The sequence below is a fragment of the Strix aluco genome, chromosome 15, assembly GCF_031877795.1.
Source record: "Strix aluco isolate bStrAlu1 chromosome 15, bStrAlu1.hap1, whole genome shotgun sequence".
Lineage (NCBI taxonomy): Eukaryota > Metazoa > Chordata > Aves > Strigiformes > Strigidae > Strix > Strix aluco.
Genome location: NC_133945.1, coordinates 12381733 through 12399998, shown reverse-complemented (window position 1 = coordinate 12399998; position 18266 = coordinate 12381733). Strand labels below are relative to the sequence as shown.

At 44.6% G+C, this 18266-nt stretch overlaps 2 protein-coding genes and 1 non-coding gene across 7 annotated transcripts in view; 2 read left to right on the top strand and 1 right to left on the bottom strand.

Moving 5' to 3' along the window:
* Positions 1-397: 397 nt before the first annotated feature.
* TMEM130 (transmembrane protein 130) lies at positions 398-12332 on the bottom strand. The gene is made up of 8 exons (XM_074841490.1): positions 11623-12332; positions 8793-9083; positions 6782-6950; positions 5484-5653; positions 4752-4836; positions 2668-2870; positions 1524-1636; positions 398-977 (listed from the first exon to the last, which is right to left on the bottom strand). The coding sequence occupies exons 1-8, from the start codon at positions 12272-12274 to the stop codon at positions 801-803; spliced, it is 1860 nt and encodes a 619-aa protein (XP_074697591.1). The 5' UTR covers positions 12275-12332; the 3' UTR covers positions 398-800.
* Positions 12333-12776: 444 nt separating this feature from the next.
* TRRAP (transformation/transcription domain associated protein) overlaps positions 12777-18266 on the top strand; it is a 103875-nt gene continuing 98385 nt past the window's right edge. For 2 of the 5 annotated variants that reach the window (XM_074841489.1, XM_074841485.1), the window contains exons 1-5: positions 12777-12857; positions 13117-13205; positions 13809-13959; positions 14306-14355; positions 18046-18156. In XM_074841489.1, coding sequence (XP_074697590.1) covers positions 13860-13959; positions 14306-14355; positions 18046-18156 — 261 coding nt within the window. In that variant the 5' untranslated portion in view covers positions 12777-12857; positions 13117-13205; positions 13809-13859. The other 3 variants (XM_074841488.1, XM_074841486.1, XM_074841487.1) reach the window with 3 other exon arrangements.
* LOC141930560 (small nucleolar RNA ZL1) lies at positions 14086-14228 on the top strand. Its single transcript, XR_012625343.1, has one exon. It is a non-coding gene; the product is annotated as a small nucleolar RNA ZL1 (small nucleolar RNA).

Here is an 18266-nt window from a genome sequence, read left to right as displayed (position 1 = left end):
GCTGAGCAGCTTTCAGCTCCTGGTTGTTGCATTTTTTGGAAGAGGAGCTTAGGTGACTAGCTGGGTAATAATATGAGAAAAAGAAGGATGAACAGCCTGAAAAAAAAAGCTGCTTATACAGACTAGAGTGGTGTACTACTTCACAAAGTGTTGGAGATGTGGAGTCTTCTACAGCACATGCTGTGGTCCCACCAAAATACTGCTGGCAGCTAGCTCTTCATGAGCAGGTCCAAGCTGCTGCAGTCTCACAGAAGCCCATTAACTTAAAAAGGGGGTCTTTTAAGACAGGGGGAAAAAACACAACATAATCGGGTAGTCTGGTTCATTGCAAGCACCTAGGCCATTCTCAACCTGGACAAGTCAGTTCCTTTTTAGAACAAATACACGTTCAACAGTATTTTGGGTGACTTCCATTTCCAGTAATATTGTTGTAAGATAGGAAAGAGAGGTATGTTTGTCTTAAGCATTTTCTTCTTTGTAACAGACAGCAGAAGGAACAGAGAAATTACAAGAGGTAGTGAGTCTTCACATAAAACAATCTTTCAGAAGAATAAAATGCTGCATTTACAGCTGTAAATGTATACACCCATATAATTTAAAAATACAAAGCTACTTTTAGTGTGTCTCAGGGCTTGCTCTTTTTTAGTTCAGATAATGAAATGCTCAAGTGCTGGACGTGAAGTGGTTAACCTCATCGCATTGGCAAAACCAAACCATTCATGAAGCACTGGGCTTTTAACTCATCGAAAGTGAGAAAGTTAAAATTGACAGTTAGTGTAACCAAAGTGCAATTGTGTTCTTCACACTGTGTACATTTTGACTGGCTTGTAAAAAGAATGTAGAAGTTCATGACTCTCTCTGGCAGCTTCTTGAGATGACCAAAGAAAACATGATCTGCAACATATTTGGCTACAGCCCGACTCCGATTGAGAAGACAGGTTTTTATCAGACAGTGGAGAAAAGTCAAAGTCAGCTACCTGGAAAAGAAACATCAAAGAGATAATTTTTAATTTGGGTCCTACTGGCTCAAGTGAGTCCAGCAAGAATACTCTGGGCTAGAAATGTCACTTCACCCTCAACCAGTTTCAGTCAGTCACCAACTTCAAACAGACTTCTGATTTATACCTGCTGCACACGTGGCTCATAGGCAGTCTCTCTAGAGGTATATTATTCATATTGTGGCATGATGTAAAGTGTATTAGGTACTTTCCAAAGGGCCATGAAATCTACTTTTGATTTAGGAGACCATGCTTATTACAAATACAATAATGTAGCAAGTGAAAGCTACACCAGAGATGGAAGGGAGCTGGGGACATAAAGGTCACATACTGGGGGTCAGGTGACAATTTAGTCTGCTTTAGTGCTGCTTTAGGTAACATGCCCACCCTTTTTTACTATTGTATATCCTCTCTCACTATCCCCCTGCTTTCTTTCATGGAACCATTCTGAGACAGATCCTCTGGAAGGGATGGCTGAAAGGTACCTAATTACTATCCCAGCTCAAGGTAAGAGTAACTGAATACCTCTATGAGATCTTTTTGTTGCGTGTTACTTCGAAAGGTCGTGTACAGCACCAATCCTAGCATCACTGAAACCAGAGCGATGCAGAGCAGCACAAAGAAAGCTGGGTGGATCCCTAGGAAAGAGCACAAGGGTGCGTTCCCAGACTGATACAATACACTAGAGAAGAGGCAACAGTGAGAAGGAAACAACGTTTTAGGAGAAGTTTTCGTACTTTTAGAACGAAGGACCTGTGTGTAAGAGGGAATAAGTTTTTCAGCCCAGATCCCTTCAGGTCTTTCTGAAATCTCAGAAGTGGGAATGCGGGGTTGTGAGGTTCTAAGTGTCTTTCCCTTTTTACCCCTCTTTTTCACTGAACAGCCTAAAAAAACCCCATCCAGTTACATATGTTACCCCTAACTCCTCAGGGTGTTTGTACCTCTGGTACCACAGGAGGATAGGAAGTAACCTCATCTTCACAGCAGCCTCCAGCAAAGAGGATTTGCACACTTAGCCCTGAATGCACACTCGTGTCTTCTGGAGTGAGCTCCCCTATCTCTACACAAGTGCTGGCCCACAGTGAGGTGGTATAACCATTCTGTACCACAGCCTGGCTGTCCTCTGGTCAGGTCCTCTTCGCCTGGCCACCTAACCACTTTCTCAGATGATTCAGGGACCCAGGAGGGACATGTTTGAGCATGCATGAGGGAGCCAGCAGGGATTACTGGCTGGGGGGACAGAAATGTGTGATGAAATAGAGATCTAGAAAAGTCTACCCTTAAAAAACCATACTAAACAAAATGAAGAATTGAGACTGCTTAATTAAAGGAGTGTTACAGGCATAAATATTTTCCTAGTTATCATCTCTAACTACAAGAGCCAGACTATTTAAACTGAAAAATATGTAATTTAACTAACTCAGCCTTCCCAGGAAACTCATTAGCTTCAAGACACTCTTGAGACTAAGGGTTCAGCAGGATGCAAGAAGCTTAGACCAATTACAGTAGGTACATTATAGGCTCTCCTTTCCTTTCCTCCTTCCTGTGCTTTTAGGGATCTATACCAGTTTCCAGAAACCTCATCTGCAGGCTGGTTAATCCAAAATTGTCCCTGACATATTTGAGACTGTTGGGAATCTACGTGCTGCTCAGACTAGCTGCTCCTCACCTGTTGGCCACACTTTTATTTCATGGTACGTCTGCAGCATTGTCACGCCGTTCTCCACTCGGACACTGAGGCAATACTGTCCAGCATCACTGAAGGTATGGCTGAGATTATAGCAGGAGCCATTAATCACCACCAGATGGCATTTTTCACCTTCAAGTGGAATGCACTCGGACTTTATAAGCCAGCATAATGCTAGTGGTGGGCTGAAATGACAAGAGCAAAAAGGAAAAAAAAAAAATAGGTGCAAACTTTGCAAAAATTTCAACTAAGAGCTGATGAATCACTTGGTTAAAATAGCATAATGATTTTGAAAATAATGAAGTTAATCTAAATACAAATAGAGAAGTAATTAACTGCACAATTGGTTGGCTTATAGCATTTGTCAATTGAAAATGTTCTTTGTGATGCTTCTATAAAAGCAAGCCTTTCAGCTGAGAGTTAAATACCTGCGTGGGTCATAGGCAGGCCATTGTGTGTAGAAAACCCCATAGTCCTTCTCCAATAAAGATAAAAGGAATCTTTTTTCCCTGCACTTCCAAGGGAGTATAGGTTGGTTTTTCTCTGTCTGTGCTACTGAAGCACACCCAAGACCTTTCTGATAAACAAAACCCCACAACCAAAACTGGAAAGAATGTAAGATGAGCTCTGTACAATGGACTAATAGCTGGAAAAGGTAAATACATTTCAAGGATCACCAGTACTCCCTCACAATAACAAAAAGGTTTTTATTTGCTATCAAGCAATTTAGGTGCAATCCACTTTATGGCCATCTGTGTTCTCATCATGTCTAGTTGATGCCTTTTATTTACATTTTCAGACCCTTGTTCCAACTGATTCTGCTTGGACTCACCTGATGCACTATGGACTTTGATTCTGACAACAGATAGAGCTTTTCTTTACCCCATCTTATTAGTATTTTGTTCCTTATCTCTTTAGGACATTTGCATTTCTTTGCTAAAGAAAGCAGCATGTTGATGTGTTTAGCTCATTTTCTAGCTTTGTTTTCGATAACCCATCTCTCAAGCCTTTGTCTTTGCTTCTCTATCATAAACTCATATTGCATCAGTCCCAGTCCAGTGGCTAGGAGGCTACGTCTGGCAAACATTGTCCATCCTAAAACCAAGCCAGCTTTTAGGAATCTCAAGTTTGCCTGTAATGGTTTTTGGCTGTTCCTATTTACTGGTATGCCGTCTCCAGTTTCCACTCCTGCCAATGTGTCATCATTTTGTGAATGCAAACTGTGCTGCTTTGTCTGTTGGGACTATTTATGCCTTTGGCAAGTGACTCTGTGTTGGGTGCTGCTTGCTCCATTCTACATCCCTACTAACAGCCCTGCTTTCCCTGCCCTTAATCCAGCATTAGCCTAAACAGCTCCCAGTAGCAGAATGTGAAAGTGTTACTCTTCTGGAGAATAAATGACTTCTATGGTCATGGAGTTTTTATGGTGAAGGAGCTTTCCTGGGTGTTTCAATGGTATTTAAAATGTTTCTGCCATACCAAAAAAATCTGGTATGTTCTAAATACTCCAGCTTGAGAGAGCTTGTGCTAGGATCGAGGTGCTCATGACTCTCCTATATTCCTATAATCCTCACTGCATGGAGCCTCTCTGTCTTATTCATCTTGTGGCAATCTTAACTTTGGCAGAATTATTCCCCAAACCCATTACTTCCATGTGCCAGCCAAGGATCACTGCTATGCAACAGGACTCTGAATACAGTTTAATTCAATGGTGGGGAAATTGGCTAAGGGAAAAAAATCAAAAGGAAGTTTTAAAATGTAATTTTCCCTAATATCTTTCTCTGGCTACTTCTTTTTTAACAATCTCTTTACAAAGATACAAAAATAAAGTTTGTGTTACGTAGGAGGATTCGACTTTTCTGTAAAGAATCAGGCTCTTGCAGGCTCTTAGAGTTCATGGTATTTCAAGTCAGGAAAACACAATATTCAACAGTATTTTGTTGAAAGAAATTTTTGTTTTAAGAAACAGTTCTGGGGGGTGCAACTGACTATTTTAAGGAAACAGTGGGGAAAAACACTTAAATAGACAATGCTTTTTGGGGAAAGAAGTTGTGTTTGCTACTTACGTGCCATTGATATGAAGAGATAAACTCAAGTTTTCCATTACGTGAGTCTCTCTGGAGCCCACTACATTAATACTTTTAACAGCATCTGAAAGGTTAAAAAAAAGTATGTCACACTCCATGTGTAAACTTGAAATTCACCAGTGAAGGTTTGTTTCCATAGACTTTGCAGATTTTAGCTCTGTCACACAAATAATAATACTTGCCTCATACCCAAAAAGGAAACCTACCGCTAGAGTTGTTGTAAGTTCTCTGAATGTTTTGTAATTTCTTTTTAAAATATAATCAATTACTTTATTAATCCTCTGTATTTTTTACTTATGTGTTTATTTACTCCTGAAGCTGAACAAATCAATGAGACTTTCCTAATGCTTATTTTAACTAATTTATTTTTTAGGGATAGCTGGCATAAATTAAATGAACAAATCCTCCATAAATTATGGTAGACATTTTCTTGTCAGTTTTAAGTGCATGTGAGACTTTTACAAAAGACAGTGAAACTTTTCTTAAATGGAAAAGAAACAGAAGATTTTATATATTTTCCCCCATTTTTTTCTGCACTAGAATAGCACAAAGTCCATTTTGCTATCGAAACTCTTCATTTAATAATGTTGACCAGTTCTTGCACGTGAAACAGCACTGACTGAAGTTGTATTAAAGTTGCATTAAAGCTAGATTGTAACTGTACATATATATGAAGTTCTGTTCTGAGCATGCAAGATGTTTTATAATTACCTAACAGTGCCAGAGCAGTGGTAAAATCACCAGTTTTCTGCACCATTTCACTTTCACGTATGATGCTTCCAATTTGCTCCCATTCAGCTATGACTTTCAGATGCACCGTGCGATTCCCCATGGTAGAGCAGTTATAGTAGACAAAGGGTTCCTTGGTAATCTGATAAACTCTGTGTAACAAGAAAAGTTTTAGAATGAAAATCACCTTTTACCAAATCCTTGCATATTTCTGATTTAAAAAGGAGCAAGCTCAAATACATTTTCTTTATAGACAACGCTACAATCAGCTCTGATTCTAACTCTATTTTATGTCCCTGTCAATGGGGATTAATGTCTGTGGCATTACCAATAAAACTACAATCAGTAGAAGACCCAGAGTATATTTATGCATTTTTAATCAAAGAAACTAAAGATAATGCTAAAAGAATTCACAAAATGGAATAGGAATAGTCAGTAAATTATGAAAACTATCTTTATAACAGGTAGACTATAAGCTAACTGAATCACTAAGATGGGGTGGGAAAGGAAGAAAGAAAAAAATGTAGCATTCGAAGACTAAAGCTCACATTTCTATTTGCATACATTTATTTGTATTGGACATATATTCATCCTCAGAGAAGGAAAATAACTGAATGTCTTTTTCCCTACTGCAGAGTGGCTTAAGGGCTAGATACTACCCATGGTTTTATTTCTGATGGTTATAGGCTATGTTGGGGTTTTTTTCCCCCTCCATTTTCTTATTAAGTGTGTGTTAATGTTCACCTCCATATTATTTGAGACCTATCCACTTTCAAAAGCTCCTCACCCAAGCTGTGGTATATTTACTGGTAGCTGGTGATAGTAACAGCTACTTGCTGCCCAAGCACAAGACAGTACACTGCTTCCATTTTCCTGAAGTGCACAAATTATTCACATATTCAACACCAACAAACTGCTAATGGAGATCTGCTGGCATAATGATGTTTTAAAATACCAATTTACAATGATGTTTTAAAATACCAATTTACAATAAGTTACTTTTTCCAGTTCATTCAGTTCAGCTCATTGCACACAGAGTAACACATCTAAGCATAATTTGAACAAGAAACATAGGTCTTTAAAACATCACCTTTGTGTGAGTACACAGTGACTTCTGTACCAAAGTTTTCATAATTCACCTGGTTGATATGCTAAGAACGTACCAATTGACAAAGGTGTATGCTTTGTCCTATGGTTTAATCAGGAGTTTTCTCTAGATGAGCATCTAAATCAGCGCCATCTCAAATAGTCATTAAAGCCAACAAAGTAACCACACCTACCCATCTCCAAAATCCCAGTTGTAAACAAATGATGCTGACTTGAAGTAATGACTTGGGTCATGAAGACAGAAAGAAATCCGGGTCACGGCGCCCGTGGAGGAACTAGAACCATGCGTGATAAATCTACTGTCTTCTATCTGGGCAATGGTAAGATTCCCTGTGATAAATTCTGCAGAATAATAAGGTAGAGAAAGAATCACAGTATATATCACTTTTGTAGCATGCTTTGTGTGAGTATCAAAACATTATTTAAAATGTACTGCATAAGTCTTTCTGTGTCAGAGTCCAAGTGCTTAAGTGTAATTCACATCGATTACTCAGTGTTGTTATATGTGTTAGTGAGGCAGAGACATTAAATTACTTATTTAGTGTTATACAATGGGCTTCTAATAGAACTAAGAGAAATAATCCTGGACTGATTGAGGTCAATATCAATTTTTACTATTGATTTAAAAAGAACTGGGATTAACATCAAGTATCTAGATCAAGGGATTCAGAATCAAACCAGTATCCATGTCCTTCATGTTTGGGGTGGTGGTTTTTGTTTGTTTGTTTTGTGGGGTTTTTATGTTGCTGGTTTTTGTTTTTTAGTTTTAGCTACTTCCACAGAAATGAAAATTTGACTACTATGAATAACAGATGTGCTATATATTGTGAATACAGAAAGGGTGAACTTTTGATTTTAATGTCTGCGAGAGACTCTGTGCTCATGTTTGTTTACAAGGACTAGCAAAAGCTGATCAATAAAAAACCCTCTCTAACCTATGAATAAAAAGGTATTATGATGCTATGCTTATCAGCTGTTTATAAGGATATTAATTACCAGTAACATACTCTTACCCTGTTAACAATTCATGAAATCTGGTTAATTGTTCTCTTGATGGTGCACAAATAATCACAGTTACTGCTTCAGAATGGGGCTTGCAATGCAGAACCAACTGGAGCTGTAATTTAGATGAGTTATTGGCAACTACCTTTGGGCCCCTGTAAAGCCCCTGTGGGTGCTCATGCTTGGGGAAGGCAGAAAGGTGCAATGGGATCTTACCTTTCACAGCTATAGAAACCTTCTATTCCTTTTGCTTGTGGCATGAGAATATGACAGTGCAAAGCGAGAAAGGAACAAGTAGATATTCAGCAAGGCAGCAGTTCTTAAGAGAGAAAAGATCTCATGTTTGTACAGACTTATCCAATAAGCTTGGTGTTTCTCAAAGAAAAAATCTCAGTAGCTATTCCCCAAAATGTCAGCTATGCCCTATGGCTGGCTTTTTGGTCCTCATGCATGTCCTTGTCTTCGACTGGGAGCTGGCTCTATTTTGCAGTGTGTAAGTAGAGCACTGGCACATGTGCTTGGAGGGACGTGGTTACTAGTCTCTGAAAGAAGGGATTGTGGGAAGCTGTCTAGTGATATTTCATGTCAATCCCTCTAGTTTAGGTTAACCATACTGCACCATTGGTCAATTTGTCAAAAAATGCATATTTGTGGTTACGAATATTCCCAGTAAGCTGAAATTGCATTTAGCAGTATTTGGAAATGCAGCCATGACTTCACATCAATTTCAGTACACTCAGTCAGAACTTTAAGAGAAAATGTAATGGCTCTGCTGTGCTGATGACCTAAGTTTTTGCTATGTCAGGCAGCAGGGAAAATCAGTAGATTGTCACTGCTGCTGGTCATCCTAACTTTAGGACTGGAAATGCTGGGAAGCGGTATAGGAAGCAAGGAAGCATTGTTTTAGGAGTCTGGACATCACTGTTTCTAGTTCAATTTCTTCAAGTGATACAGGCAGGAAAACATGGGCAGGATCACACTTGCTTTCTGGATATAAGTAGAATACAGCACGGCCCCGTTAGTACAATGCCATCCAAACCCACCTTCGACCAAAGGGCTACACAAATCAAGCTCTGTTGGTAGAAGCCATATTTACACCTGGCTTTTATTTTTCTGGTGCTGGCAAAGCACCCTGGTGTATACTGAATTCCTGAAGACATAGAAGTTGTAAAGCCATTTTACCTGTAATCTGAAGCACAGTGACGTTTCTAGCAACCGGCCGACATAACCAACAGTTTCTGTGAGTCACCCAGACAGATACAGGAAAAGTCCCAGGAAATTCACCGGTCACATTAATTACGGAGTTAAACCGCTGCTCAGATTTCTCTATCAGGATCAGAGGAGCATAAATCCAGTTAAAGTGATACAAGTTTGACATGACACTGTCATTCTTCATACTTAGACTGGCGTGAACAGTAGCTTGAGCCCCCGTTGTGATGGGACCATTGTTGGTTATTTCCAGGTCATACTCCTCTGTGGAAATCAGAAGGAAAAAAAACCCCATTGTTGTATTGCATTTTTTATTTTGTTTATTTATTTACACATTTTAACTAATCACCTGCAGTTATGCGACTCACAGTGACACTCATCCCAGCAAAGACTACCTGGAACAGAATCTGTTGCATGTGTATACGAGTTCAAACAATTAGCATTAAACAACATGTTAGACTGAGTCCTAGAAACATTAATAGTAGAAGGGAGCTTCAGACTAGAACTTCACAAAAACTTTGATGAGGTTTTATAGGCAGAGCAGGGCACTGGCTGTAGTGCCACTAATAATCTAACATGGTCACTTAACTTCCAGCTACTGGAAGAAAGTCAAGCTCAGCTCTAATCTCCGTCCTAAAAAAATGCACTTTCAAACTGAGGTAAGATTTCATCCAATAGATTCCTTTGTCAGCTCTGTGGACCCACAAGTCTCCCCACCTTCCTCCTAACTGAAAAAAAAAAATATCAGTACCAGTTTCTTCTTCTCTGTGGTCCACCACTGACTTCCTTTTCCAGGAAAGGACCAAAAATGCCAGTGTAAATGAAACTCGTACCATGACCTAGTGGCCGATCATTGCAATCCAGAGGGACCTGGACAAGCTCGAGGAGTGGACCCCTGTGAACTTCGTAAGGTTCAACAAGGCCAAGTGCAGGGTCCTGCACCTGAGTTAGGGTAACCCCTGTTATCAATACAGACTGGGGGATGAAGGGATTGAGAGCAGCCCTGCAGAGAAGGACTTGGGGGTACTGGTGGATGAAAGCTGGACATGAGCAGATAATGTGCACTCACAGCCCAGAAAGCCAACCGTGTCCTGGGCTGCATTAAGCAAAGTGTGGCCAGCAGGGCGAGGGAGGTGAGTATTTTTGATGAGGGTGGTGAAACACTGTAACAGGTTGCCCAGAGAGGTGGTAGATGCCCCATCCCTGGAAACATTCAAGGTCAGGTTGGATGGGGCTCTGAGGAACGTGATCTAGTTGAAGTTGTCCCTGCTCATTGCAGGGGGGTTGGACTAGATGACCTTTAAAGGTCTCTTCCAACCCAAACTATTCCATGATTCTGTGAAACAGCAAGGCGTGAGAAGTGCAGGACCTGTGATACTGAACCACCCCTGCTGCTCTGGATCACTCACCGTTATCTTCTTGGCCATGTTTACACAAGCTACTTACTTCAGCTGTCACAGCTACTGCAGTGGGCAGAGCATGAGTGAGATTGGGTTTTATGGAAAGGATACATTCAATTTTTCCAAAAAGCAGCAGTGCAACAAGATTAAATGACCTCTGTGTGTTAAAAACAAACAAAAAACCAACTCCAAAACCCCCAAACAAAAGGAAAGGCAACAACTACTGAAAGTTGTCAGTTGGGGCAGAGCTGGGAACAGGATCTGGTTGTTTGCCTCCAACACAGAGCATATTCCCTCCCTGGCTGTGCTCTCACCAGTGAGCAATGGGGCAATGCTGGGCAGAGCAGCAGAGCTGTGGGGCTCCTTATGCTGGTGACTTTCCTTCTCCTCTCTTTCAGCAGCCACCAGATTGCTAACAGGGACCTGAATCTTTGAGCTTCAGAAACTGCATTTCTCACTCATCCATGACCTGTAATGTGGAGGGAGCACTGGGGTCAGCTAACGGTGGTGCTGCCTCTCCTGCACCCACCAGCTTGGGATGGGGTGGAAGGAGAACTCAAAGCATCTACTTCGTGCTTGCGTTTTATTTCACAGATGGCAGGTACTGAGCAAATCTGGATGCAAAAGGACTGTAAGAAATACATTACTGCCTGGGCAAGAACTCCACTGTTCCCATTTCATAACACAAGAAATGGCCCGGAGTTCAGATTTTTGAGTTAATAGAGAAATGCTTGTGATTTGATGAAATCTGGCACAGAGAGGTTTCAGGTCTCTAGAAGATTGCAGGCCACCCTCTGCTTTGTTTCAGCAGAACTTGGGAAAAAAATAACCAGCTACCTCACGCTTATCTAGCACTTCTCCTTGGAGGTTATCACAGTGCTTTACAAAGCAGGGCCGTGCTGGAGCCCGATCGCTGCAGCAGTTGGAGATTAAGTGGCTAACCCAAGGTCACCCAGTGAGTCACCCGCAGAGCAAGACATGCCATCCGATTCATGGATTTCTTCTGCCTTCCCGACCTCTCTGCGGAATGCAGCACAGGGAGGCTACCCAAGCCAGAGACAGAGGCTGCCCAGGAGCCTGGGTCAGCGGAGGGAGCAGGAGCGCAGCTTTTGGGTTAGAAGGGGGGTAGGAACCCTGGCTCCCCGCGACGCCCCAGCTGCGCCGCAAGCCCCAAGGTCGCAGCGCCTGAGAATGAAGCCTGGGGAGGCGAGAGGTGCCCGGAGCTGCCTCCTCCATCCCCTGTCACGGCCAGTAAGCCCGGGCAGGGAGCCACCACCACCCCGCAAGTAAAGCTGCTCACGCCTGAGGTCTGCCCCCCCTCTCCCCGCCCCGCCGCGCCCCTCGCCCCCTTCCCGGGAGCCGCTCCCCGGCGGCGATGACACCGCAGACCGGCGGCCCCTTACCTGCCGCCGGGGCGGCGCGGCCGAGCAGCAGCAGCACGCAGGTCAGCCGCAGCATGCCCGGGGCGGCGGGGGCCATGGGCACGCACGGCCGGGCCGGCGCCGGGGCCGGGTGTCGCCGCGCTGGGGCCGGGCGCTGCCCCCGAGGCCGCCCGCGGTACTGCGGCACCTCCGTCCGCGCCCCCGGGCCGCTCCCCCGCGGCGGCGCCCAACCAGCCTCTCCCAGGGGAAGGAAGTTCCCGCGGGGTTGTGTCGGCGACGTAACGGGGCCGCTGCACCGCCGGGGATTTAAACGGAGCGGTGAACGAAAAGCGCGAGCGCGGCCCCTCTGCGGAGGGGGCGAGCGGTCGGGAACGAGTGTGTCTATTGGCCTGCGGGCTGCCACGGCAGAAATAAAGTATTTTTCAGGCTCCGGTGGTGCGAGGACGCCTCGGCCGCGGGCAGTTTGGCTGCTGTTACCCGGTCGCTCAGCGTCCGGGCTGGCGGCTCTTCGTGAGCAGTCGGTAACGCGGAGCTGCTGGAGAGAGCCGGAGGAGCGGCTCTCACAAATGCAGTGTTGTGGTGTTTTGTGTTTTTTTTTTTTTTTTAAAGTACTTATTCGAAGCTCTTTCTTACTCCTGGCTGCACTTTTTTTTTTTTTTTTAATGTTACGCATCAGTCCCCCTCTACGGGCTCTGCTCCCGGTTCCCCGGCGCGGCGGAGCCGCTCCTGCCGCCGCGCCCCCGGGGCGCCGCCGGGTCGCGGCCGCAGCAGCTGGGCGGGTCCTCGGCGGGAGGGGCCCGGGCCTGCCAGGGGCACCGGCAGCCGCCGCGTCTGCCCGGGGTAACTCCTCGCCCGCTGTTACCGGCGTCGCACCCGGCGGCCGCTGCCTTCGCGGAGACCCCGGGGCCGAGGGTCTGGTCGGGGCCGGCCTCGCCTCAGGCAGCGCGGCCCGGCGGCGGCGGGAGCTGCCAGGCGGCCTCCCCTCAGCTGAGGCGGAACCGCCCCGGCGGCGCGGGGTGGCCGGGGGTTGCGGGTCCCCCCTCCCCGCGCCGGTGCGCGATGAGGGGACCGGACGGCCCCGTGGGCCTCAGCGCCCGCCTCCGCCCGGGGAGATGCGCGGGAGGCGGGTAGCGGGAGGAGGCGGCCGGAACTGGGCTCGGGCGCTTCCGTTGCGCCCATGCGCTGCCGCCGGCCTCCGGGAGCAACAAAGGAGGGAGCTGGGGGGCCAAGGTCGGCCGAGCCCGGGGAGCCGCGGGGTGAGGAGCCCCGGGGGCGGCGGCGGCAGCGCCTCGGTGGGGCCCGGGCCCGGGCGCGGGGTGAAGCGAAGCGGTGGGAGGCGAGGCCCGGCCCGGCGCAGGCTGCGGGGCGGAACCGGCGCGCCGCGGGGAGGAGGAGGAGGAGGAAGGGGCCGGGGCCCCGCTGGCACGGCGCTGGGAGGCCTCGGGCGGGAGCGGGCACGGGGGGCCGAGGGACGGGGGAAGCGATGTTGGCGCTCACGGGTGCCCGTGTCCACAGGGTAGGCGCCTCGGCGGGGATGGGGTCGGCGTGATGGCGCCCTGGCGGCGGGGAGCGACCTGGTGGCCACCAGCCCTGCGGCGGGGAAGGTAAAGGGGGACGCGGGGCCCTGCGGCAGCCGCGGGCGTCCCAGGGGGGTGTGTGGGGTGCGCGGGGCACCCCCGGCTGCTGGCCGCGGCGGCTCGGCTGCAGGGGGCTGAGCAGGAGAGCTGACGGGAGGGCGCCGAGGGGAGGAGAGAGGTTGCGGGTCTTTGAAGCTGAGTTTGATTTGGGGTTTCTTTAGAAGCGAGAGAGGCAGCTCGTGGCGGCAAGGACAACTTCTGGCACCTCTGGGGTGGGTCGTGCTCGGGTGCGCCCGAGGGTGGCTCCAGGTTTGGGATCCGGCCGGTCACGGGTGTGCGGTGCCGGGAGCATCCCTGAGCCTGCCGGTGCCTCTGGAGAACCGGAACGGAACCAGACCCAGAACGAGGAGGCTGCGCTGTGAGGAGCCCGTGATTCTCCTGTCTGGAAGCGTGGTCCTGCGATACTGAGTGTCACCTGCCAGGCCTTGGCTTTGTAACTAAATGGGACAGTTGGGGTTTTTGGAAAAGACGCGTCCTCTTCAGTGTGCCGAAAGAATGGGTGTCGGTGATGTGAGAGCTGCTGTTAACCAGCCGTAAAAACTAACAAACCTTTTTAAATTTTTTTTGTAGGTGTGTTGTTCTTGATTTTACATACTGAAAGCTGATTCTTCCTCCTCCAAGATGGCATTCGTTTCAGCACAAGGGCCTACGGTGGTGGACCAAACCACTTTAATGAAAAAATACCTTCAGTTTGTGGCTGCTCTTACAGATGTCAATACACGTAAGATACTTTTTGCCTATTGAAAGTTACAGTTCTTCAATAGTTTGTTTCACAAACATTGCAGTGTTGTTTAGACAGTTGATAAACATGTGTTGAATTCACATTCAGTTTCGAGTTTTGATTTTTGAAGAAGCAAAGTGATGAGTAATACTTGCATGAGCCGAAGTGAGTGAACTGTGTGCGTGTGCAGTTGTGTGACAGTTGTTTGTGAGAGTTGCGTGCCTTATAATTGGGCGGTGATAGCTAAACTGATAAGATCTGATTGCTTCTTTGATCAGTGAGCGTGGTGTTTTCCTTCATGATGTAGTTTTATATTTAATCTTTCTGCTTGAATTTCTATTTTCAGCTGATGAAACCAAATTGAAAATGATGCAAGAAGTCAGTGAGAATTTTGAGGTAATTAAAAAAAAACCCCAGAGAACAAAACCCCGCCAAAAAACCCCAACCTTCTGAAATGGCAGTCTTTCTTGTGCTTAATGTATGTATGTTGGTTTGATTCTGATGTTATGTGGTTAAAATATTAATATTAGTATCTTGTGACTTATAATTTATAATAATATAAGTCATTGATTTTAGGTTTGTATTTAGGAATTAAGTTATTGAAGAATTACAACATTTAGACTTACAGAACATTCTCTAATCTTTATTCAGTAAGCATTTAAATAAAGGTGAAGTAATAGATTTTTCTTCTGTTTTCTTGAATGATGTGAAGTGTCTGTATTTAAAGCTTTCTTTTATTTAGGTCAAATGTGTGTTGTTCCCTCATGAAGCAGAGGCCCCTCTGATTCCTCTGAGTAGTTCCATAGTATAGAAGTGAGGGAGGAGTTGTCAGGTGCAGAATCTGACATCAGGAGTGGAGATGGCTCCAGTGACATCTTTTGCATAGTGATGGACGGTCAAGTTTAGATGAGCAGCAGAATAAAAGTGAGACACAAGTTAAACCAACCCTATGTTAGCAAAAATTATACTTTGGTTGACTACCTAGTTATTATGTGTCTGTCCTGAAATTACAGAGAACTTGTTATTTTGTAGAACAAGTTCAAAATCTTAGAATAACCATAATTCTCTTTGTATCTAGTTTTTAGTCATGTTGCAATTAAAAAAAAATGTTTCCACTATAACACATTTTGTCCTTACCTGCTTTATTTGAAGTGGTCTTGCTTAGTCCGTGATACAGAAACATAAATACACATTCTAGTCCTGTTTAATGTCTTTGGATATTTTTAAGTAAGCTTTATGCAAAGTTACATCCAATGGGTGCTGGATGTTGAAAGCTGTGCCAGTTTTAGTTTTTCTCAGCATTTCCTGTCCAGTGAACTCTTCTTGTTTAGTTTGTGTTAACATAGTGAAATAATAAATTTAGAGCTGGTGTAACTGTATTATAAAAAAAAAAGTTAAAAGGCTTAATCCTTGCTTAATGTATATGAGTGAATAAGGAGATGTCTGTGACAGTTCTGCATCTATATGCACGTGGGATGAGCAGAACATGTTACCATAAGTGACTATCAAAAAATACCTTTGTGGAGTTTTGTATCTGTTTAAGCTGACCTGCCGTGTCTGAAACAATTTGTTATCTGACTAAAAGAATAGCTTTAACAGCTGAGTGTCTAGTGATCTGTTTAGAATCTGAAGGCTTAGTTGATTCTCTTTGCTTTTGTCTTCAGTAGGGAAGAACTTGTTCAATATTTGTTTTGATAATGTTCTCTTGGAACTCACTTAGTTCTGTAGCGTCATCCTACGTAAAGAGATGATGAACTGACTTATACTGAACTACAGTTCTATTTGTTGGAAAATACTTGTGGGAGCAAGAGGAACCATTGATACAGTTTAGTTTCCTTTTTCCCTTTGGAGGTTGTGGACAGTACTGTTGCATGTTGTTAGGCACACATGCGTCTGTGCTAGCAGACGATGCTGCTCTTCTAAACCAATTTCTGGATGGACACGTTTGATGGTTTTGAATCTTGTTTCTCAGAAATTATTCATTTGAGGGAGAACTTTTCCTTCTCCATTTCTTCATAGAGATTCTGGATTCCAAATGGGGAGAGGAGTATGTTCATTGTTTTTCCAGTCTCTGTTTTAGAGAAGAAAAACCTTCCAGAATCAACCTCAGTTGCTGTTTCTGATGTTTTGTGCCAGCAGCATAATTCTGAGCTTGGTTAGAGTAGTGGGGGATTTAGTTTCTTGTATGGTTCAGAACAGCAATTCATAGGTACCCGGAGTGCCACTAATTTGCTGCTCTTTGCTGTTTAGCAAAGACATTGGGAAGGTGCTGTCAGAAATTTAACCTGGTTTTGTGAAGGTATACTTTTTCTTGAATGGATTTGTGATCCACTTTCCAACAATGTGGCAATACTGTTTCATTTCTTGTTGGAAACTTTCCTTCCTTTCTTCATCCAAAGTAGGACCGTTCTCATGGCATGAAGTTGGGGAGGTTAAGGAGTTTTTCAAAATTGGAAAGACTAAGGGGAGGGGGAGGAGGAGAATATACAGAGTTTCTTTGGAAGACCTTTGAGGTGAAGAGAAGATGCAGACTAATCTGCTGGTGATAATACCCCGTCTTGCATTGTCGTGGTTTAACCCCAGCCGGCAGCTGAGCCCCACACAGCCACTTGCTCACTCCCTGCCCCTGCCCCCGGTGGGATGGGGAAGAGAATCACAAAAGTAACAGTGAGAAAACTCGTGGGTTGAGATCAAGACAGTTTAATAGGTAAAGCAAAAGCTGCACACAAGCAAAGCAAAACAAGGAATTGATTCCCCACTCCCCACCGGCAGGCAGGAGCTCAGCCATCCCCAGGACAGCCGGGCTCCATCACACGTAACGGTGACATGGGAAGACAAACACCGTCACTCCGAACGTCCCCCCCTTCCTCCTTCTCCCCCAGCTTTATCTGCTGAGCGTGATGCCAAATGGCCTGGGATATCCCTGGGGTCAGTTGGGGTCAGCTGTCCCGCCTGTGTCCTCTCCCAACTCCTTGTGCACCCCCAGCCCCCTCACTGGTGGGGTGGTGAGAGAAGCAGAAAAGGCCTTGAGTGTGTGTTAGCACTGGTCAGCAATAATGGAAACATCCCTGTTATCAGCACTGTTTTCAGCACAAAGCCAAAACACAGCCCCATGCTAGCTACTGTGAAGAAAACTAACTCTATCCCAGCCAAAACCAGCACATGCATTTAAAATGTTTTTGTGCCCTTCTTACGATAGGTGTCTGCTTTCTTGAAAGCCATTGAGAGAAACATAACTTTGCACAGTGCCTGGTGTAATACAGCTTATGGTTGCATGTTACAAAATCTTACTGCGAAGTAGAGAATAGTAGTGGAAATCTATAAAAGGAGGTGGCTTTATAAAACTTTTATGTTATTTGAGGAATAATGTGAATAAACCCCGGAAATACCTATATAGATTTTTCAAAAGAACACTGTGTTCTTATTTGTAACTTTATTAACAAACCAGTATGCTTCTGTATCACAGATACTTCAGAGAATTGCCTAACAGCACGTACGTAAGCTACAGCTGAGTTTCCTAATAAACCTCACAGTGGCCAAGTTAGATTTTTTTTTAAGGCAGATGCAGCAGTTGCAGATGGAGGAAGCTTGCTCATCTAATATTTTTTCTGGCTTCACAAGTGGACAGTAGTGCAAGATTGTTTTCACAGTGGAAAGTAATGCTCGGTTGGGGTGAGGTATGCATGTACACATATTTGCAGAAATAACTAAAATCTCCGTTTAAGTGTCTTGGGAATCCTGGAGCAATGAAATGTGAGTGTGCTTGTCAATCTTTCTTGTTCGAGAACATCAACAGTGTTTTGTTGGCGTTTTTTTCCTCCATTTAAATTAGCTGTATATTATGCCAATTTTATTTTCTATGTGAGGTGATATTGTTAAAATAGAAAAAAAAATCATATTACAGTCCATTGGGATTGGAGGGAAGAGATTAATTTGTATTCACTTTTGTTTGTTTCACTAACAGTGCTCTGTAGTGTGTCAGCAGATGCGTAATCACTGAATCTATTAAAAAGTCACTTAAAATGTTTAATAGCAGCTTTGAATGTAACTTTATATCTTCTTCTTTTTTTTTTTTTTCTTAATTAGAATGTGACATCATCTCCTCAATATTCTACGTTCCTGGAACACATCATCCCTAGGTTTCTCACCTTTCTACAGGATGGAGAGGTTCAGTTTCTGCAGGAGAAGCCAGCACAGGTAAACTGTGGAGCATCTCTTACCTATTTGCATTGTGTGCAGCAGACTACTCCTTCAGTGAAGTACTCGATTAACCTAATGAACTGATTTATGTATAGACTTTGTTGTTA